At 39.2% G+C, this 6,637-nt stretch overlaps 1 protein-coding gene across 1 annotated transcript; it reads left to right on the top strand.

Annotated features, from left to right (window-relative positions):
• The first annotated feature begins 352 nt into the window (after window positions 1–352).
• LOC136257018 (death domain-containing ATP nucleosidase-like) lies at window positions 353–5,766 on the top strand. Its single transcript, XM_066050115.1, has 7 exons — window positions 353–490; window positions 1,376–1,687; window positions 1,796–1,846; window positions 3,382–4,245; window positions 4,993–5,037; window positions 5,495–5,586; window positions 5,634–5,766. Exons 2-6 carry the CDS (start codon window positions 1,606–1,608, stop codon window positions 5,578–5,580), a joined length of 1,128 nt encoding a protein of 375 aa, XP_065906187.1. The 5' UTR covers window positions 353–490; window positions 1,376–1,605; the 3' UTR covers window positions 5,581–5,586; window positions 5,634–5,766.
• The last annotated feature ends 871 nt before the right edge of the window (window positions 5,767–6,637 follow it).

Raw genomic sequence — 6,637 nt, 5'->3', positions numbered from 1 at the left:
TTCTTGCGGCAAGACTGCAAGTGACTTGCAAGAAACTTGCAAGAAGAAGAGGGAGATTTTACTTGCAAGAATCATGCAAGACTTGCAAGAATAGTGCAAGTTATTTGTAAGCTAGACTTGCATTCCATGCAAGAATCTTGCTTGAAGAAAGTCTTGCACATGATTTCTCCCTGGGAACTACAGTATGATGAGTCCGCTTTTCCCATGCCATAATTTCAGAGAGGTTTCTGGAACCCCAGGAAAAACAGTGAATATATTCGCCCCAGTCTCTGGAGCTGCATGTTGCTACACTACCGCTTCGCCAAAATATTACCCGCCAAATTATATCTCGAGTTAAATAGCCAGAATTTTGTCTCGCCAAAAATATGTGTGTTGTACCGGTGCCGGGTAGCTATAAAAAGAAACGCAAAGCTCGAGTGGAGCCACTGGGAAATCAAATTTGTTCATAAGGACTCGCACTTTTCGTCCTGCTGTTCTTACGGTATTTCAAGTGAGTCATAGTATTGTTCGGTACCACATCGTTTTGACCAAGGGGTTTTGACGGACGGCAGGCCGGGGACCTTTGGGGACCGCACCCAATAACCTTTTTACTTGTCGGTCTGCCTCTTTAAGAGCTAAGAGAATGACTGACGACTTTTTATCTCTTTCAGTGCATGTGTGTTTGTTTGTTTGTTTGTCGGTAAGCAAAACTTATGCCACAACAGCTAGGTTCGATGCTCGAGCACCTAGGGACTTACTGTTGTTTCCTTAAGTAAGAAACTTTACCCCCATTGCTCCAGCCACCCAACTGTTAAACCGGGAACATAAGTGTGTGTATTTCAGGGCACAGTTGAAGAACAGCCTTGGTTGATGCTGTAAAATAAATTGAAAAGAAAACAAGCTACCAGCATAATGTTTTTTAAAATTCCGGCTAGATGGACTGCCCTTGCCACCACCCCCAGCACTAGGTGTTAAAGTGCTGGACAACTAGAAAGACCAGCAATTAAACAAGGCCTCTAGACTCCAAGCAACTCTCGGAGTAGGCCAGATCAATATTCGATGTTATTGGATGACAAGCTAGATCAATATCAGCTTGGGCGTGCTTGGCTGAAGCCTAGGCTGGGAGGGTAGCTAGCTACCTTCTGTGATCTCCCAGCCGTAGGTTAAACTTCAGAAATGCGTACGTTTAGCTCCGTCTTTACTGTCAGTGGCTTTGCAAACCGGCTTTCCCTTTAAATACTTACCAGGCCACCGGTGTTTGTAGTTTGTTTTAGGTGTTGTGGTACAGAGACTAGTTTCTGTATATATTAGGATATGGCTTATTATTAAACACCTCTGCAGGCTTACAGGCCTTTGTGTGTGTGTAACTCTGTATGCTATCTTTCATTTGGTGTAGCTGACAATGGATACCCCCTCAAAGGAGAAGAAAATGTTCACAAGATATTACTCAGTGTTCTGTGACATCATCAACATGAAGATTTACTGCCAAAGTTTGTGGAGCAGAGCATCATCACAGCTGACCAGCTGAAAGAGATCTGTGCTGCGTCATCGTCAGACAAAGGGCCAAACTTCCTGGTACACATTTCCAAAGCCCTGGACAGCGGCAATACAGAAGGATTTATTACCATGTTGAAAGTCATGAAGGAATATGGCACTCCTGATACGCAAAAGTTTATCGTTGATGTGGAGGTCGAAATGAAAGAAAATGGTCAGTAGCTGAATATCTACTGTAGGTGTAGTTAGATATGCATAGTACATTGTGGTATGTGTGACTGCATGTGTCTTACCCTCATGGTGTACATTTCTCATTCTACAGATGATGATGAATCACCTGATAAATATGCCTACAATGCTAGGGCTGGTGAAGGTCAGTATAATTACCTAATTAAGGGGTATATACACATAATACAGTACGATAGTACTGGGTATTAGGGATTATGAAGGTTTGGGAAATTTCACCCAAAATCCATCCTCACTTTTCCTTCATGACAGCTTGATAGTATTGGTTAGGCATAACCAAGCCCAGTATATGTTTTCAGAGCAACCCCAAACCCCTCTAATTTTCTATTTTATAGCATTTACTGCTGACTAACTGATTGACTGCCTGACTGATGCCTCCAGCCAAGCATAACCTGACTTCAGATAAGGCTACAGGCTTGATTTCTTCATTTTTTGATGTTGTTTCAGGCGAAGACATGCCTTTTTGCCAACCACAACAGCTACAGTACAATGCATGAATAATGGACTTACCTTTGTCCCGCTTTGTGTCCCAGTTCTTTTTTGTTGATAAGGCAAAGGTGTTGATTCATGGTAGTACGATACAATTTCCCTGTGGCTGCCTATCACACTTATTGCCCATATTTTCTGTAGCGACTGGATTGATTGCAGAGACGTTTTGTACTGTTCTTCGTGTGTAATGCTATGTAACGGGTGAAGCATTGCTGAAAACGAAGTGTAATGGACACTTCACCTTTTCAGTGGGGTGCATGTTCAGACACAAATGGCATGCCTAACACCATTATTTCTTTTGATGTGGTATGCATTGGTTCGTTTGTCACAGTTATGTTATAATAAAGTAAACAGAAGGAAATAATATTAGGAATTTTAAGTTGGAATGGGGATCAAAGAAAATAGTAGTAGAAAGAGTAAATAATGGAGTAGTGGACCAAGGGAATAGTTTAAAAGTAGTGAAACAAGGAAGGTTGTCTATACCTGCACATACACTACTTTTACAAATTGAGCTGGATCCTAAAAATGAAAAGTGGATTTTTCTCAAGAGAATTAATATTTCAGCCAACCAGATGATGGCCATAAATATTGTGTTAGGCATTTGAACGAAAAGATTTTGAATTACTTTTAGCAGGTCAAGCAGTGCTACCGATGAGTCGAATTTCAAGATTATGTGTAACTACATCATCCATGAGTTATTAAATGTTTTTGAGGATCCAGCTCAATGCATACATACTATACACTGCGACAAAATTCTTTATCATCACAGTATGCATTAGGCTACTGATAATTGAGCATTGATTTTAATGAGGCGTGATATTTGTTAACTTCTTTTATTAAACTTAGCATGTACTTTTCACAACTCACACATTTTTGGTTTTGATTTCAAGTTCACCCTATCTGGGTTCATTTGAAATTCACAAGTATGGAAGTATGTAGATAGTGAATGCTTAGTACTGCCCCAATTACAGTGGACCCACTCTTAGAAGACCCTCCATATAAAGAACACTGTATAGTACATTTAACCTCTCAATAAAGGACAGTTTCTGAGGTTCCCTAGCCACTTTTTACCTCTGAAAAAAGGACAACCTCCTTGAATTGTAGTAATAGTAAAATTTCATTAAAGTCAGAAATCTTTTATGTTTAATAATTATCACTGCTTTTACATTTCAGATCCATTTTATTCTGATGATGATCTTGATGAGAGATTCAAGCATGCCGCAATGTCGACTGCACCAGTGTTGTACAACAGGCTTACTCCTGAGCAACAGAAGATACGCCAGTCTGTGCAAGTGATGTTGGTTGTTGTTAACGAACGAGAGTTCAAGGCCTGCATGTCATACCTGAGGCCACCAACAGACAAGGACAAAACCTTCTTGGAGATTCATCGCCAGATAACAAGCGGCCATGATATCAAGACAGCCATCTTTCATGTTGGCATGTATGGCAAGTGTCTGGTAGCTGTTATGAGGGTTGAAGCAGGCCATGGAGGTCTTGCAGTTGAACAGACTGACTATTTCCCAAATTGTGTACTTGTTTGTGCAGTTGGAGTGACTGCAGGATTTCCTGAGAATGGCTGCAGAATGGCTGATATCTTGGTGTCTGAGAGGGTTACCGATTGCTCGATAATGAAAGAACAAGATGGCAGATACATTCCTCGTGGAGAGACCTTTTCCGGCTCGGAGTACATGATACAGTGTCTTAAAAACTATGGAGGCTGGGATTTTCAGTGCTCTAAAGCAGCAGAAAATAACAAAGCAGATGTCGAATTTGGCTTGTATCTGAGTAGGCCAGTACTAATGGATGACCCGAAGGAAAGAAAGAAAATATTGAGATACTTTGGGAAGGAGGCTGATGGCTACGAAATGGAAGGCTTTGAATTATTCGGGAAAGTCGAAGCCATTGTTGTCAAGAGTGTTTGCGATCTTGCTGGTGAGAAGACAAAGAAATGGCAAGCAACTTCTGCCCTAGCAGCCAATGATTACCTACACTATCACTTGAGCAGGATAAACATGGACCTTGTCGAGGTGCAGAAGGGTATGTCAACATATACATAGTTACAGTGCATATTGTAGAGGTTTATAATTGACAGTTAGAATGGCTAACTATTTGGTGGGACCAGTGTGTTGTGAGGCCACAAATAACTGTAGTTTCAATTGCCCACATTTCAGAGCTTACAAGACTTTCTACACACAAATGCACTGGCCCACACAAAAGAAAACTATTACAGCCAAGTTAATTAATTGTTCTGAGTTCTTTGAAATGCAATGATCATTATGCAAATCATTTCATGGGAGATGCATTAGCAAATGTCTTTCAAGACAATGGTGTCAAAACACATCACAGGCTTATGTAAACTACAAGTGCTACTACTTAAAAATGATTTATTATGTTTACAATTTGCTTACTGTATTCCATATAAGGTACAGTACTCATAGTTGTGGTTTAAGTGATTGTTAACAATGTGGTAGGAAGTGATACCAAAACAGGTTATTGAAGTGATCACCTCTGGGTAAATACTAGGTGATCAGGCCACTTGTCATATAACTGAATTCATGTATTAGAATGCTATTTGAATTAACAAATTTAAGTCTTTCCCCATAGTTTTGTTTCACAAAGCTTTTAGGCTTCTGGCTTCATGTATAAAACTGTTATAGTTACAGATAATGCTGGGGGATAGGTTTTAATTTATATTGCACAAAGTTTCAACTGGTGGCAGTCCCCATGAACTGTTTTATTGAGTATACACACAATTAATGGTCACTGTTACATGTTATTCTTTAGAGAGAGAAGAACCTGATAGTGGACTAGCAGTACCACAACCAAATAGTAAGTCTTGTGTATATCAGATAATTATTTCCTGGTGGTGTAGATGAAAAACACTCAAATTTTATAATTATTGTGTTACTCGGTGGAGCAATTCTTGATTGATACAACTTGTATACCATCCTGTTTAGCTGTTCAAAAATATTCTATAGCTCAAAATGTGTGTGATACGTATGAATCTGATCTTTACCTTTCCTGGTGTCTAGAAACAAGTTGCTTTTCTGAGACAGAGTGAAATTGCGTCTGAAAAACAAAGCACTTTTACAGAATAAAGTGCATAAAATTAACAAGTAAGACACTGTACGATCTAATTCTACCAGTTTAGTATTACGACTCCTAAGGATCACGTGACACGACTATGAGTGTTTCTCACCTTTTTAGACAAATGTTCCACAAGTCCTCTTACTGGTAACATAGCAACGGTGGCAAATACATAGTGATAATGGTTTCTCCTCTTTAGATCAATCCACTCCGACAGTGTATGTACTACTGGCTGTCATCATTGTAATGCTTGCCATCATCACAGCACTGTTGCTCAGAGAATAACCACAGGTGTGTACTGCTTTGTATGTATTAGTTATACTTACTTCTTTCTGTAGCAACTCAAAGAAGCAGGGTTGAAATTAAACAAGGACCATTTCTTTTGTGCACTTTCTATATATTTGGATGTAATTCAGTGGTGTGAAATGTTATGTATGTCACATTAAAATATTATACGTATACTAAAAATTACATAGCATGTTTGTTAACAGTGAAGTTGTCTGAGATATTGGACACTTTAATTCACTATTTCAAGACATTTGCATAATCCAAGCACTTGCAGGCCCAAAATTCTTCCAACATTAATTGACAGAGAAATTTTATTGGTTAATACTTGTGACTCTTTTGGATAGCTTATTACACAATTTTGCTGTAGCCTTCACCTTATTCATCTACTGTAGCTATAGATCAGTGCCCCCTTGGACCCCCAAACTTATGTACAGTCTATATGCCCCTCATTACCACTGTATAATAGTGTAGTAGTATTTGCCTGTAAAGGAAAAGGCAAACAAAATTCATACAATTCATTTGACTAGTACAAAGATAAACTTGTTAAACAGTTTTAGCGAAACTGAATTGGACTAATGCATAGGCCGATGGCATCCCTGCCGACTTCTGCCACCTGTACAGGAAGATATGGTGACATTTATAACATGTAAGTTGATGGTATCATGGCAAGTACCAGAACAAAATATGTGGCCAATATAACAAGGTGGTCTTATTAAAGAGGTGACTTAAGTGAGATTCAAATGCACACAGCGTCATTACAGCCACATCCCATTATGTAGAACAAATCAAGACTGTTTGTACATATAAAAGTTTGGTCTGACGTCACGACCTACAATACAAATACTATGAACATCATCATTACTGCTGTATGAAATTGATATAGCAGTGCTGCTATGACTACTCTTGCAAAACTAGTGACCAGCTCCGGTGTCTGGATATGGAAATTCAACTACACATAACCAAATGACCAGTGTTGCACCAATATCCAAATTAGCTGATTATTACGATAACCGATATTAAGTAACAGAATTAGCCGATACTGATAACCGATCCG

The sequence above is a fragment of the Dysidea avara genome, chromosome 1 (genome assembly GCF_963678975.1).
Source record: "Dysidea avara chromosome 1, odDysAvar1.4, whole genome shotgun sequence".
Lineage (NCBI taxonomy): Eukaryota > Metazoa > Porifera > Demospongiae > Dictyoceratida > Dysideidae > Dysidea > Dysidea avara.
Note: the sequence above shows the minus strand (reverse complement) of the source record. Positions and strands in the feature narration are given on the sequence as shown.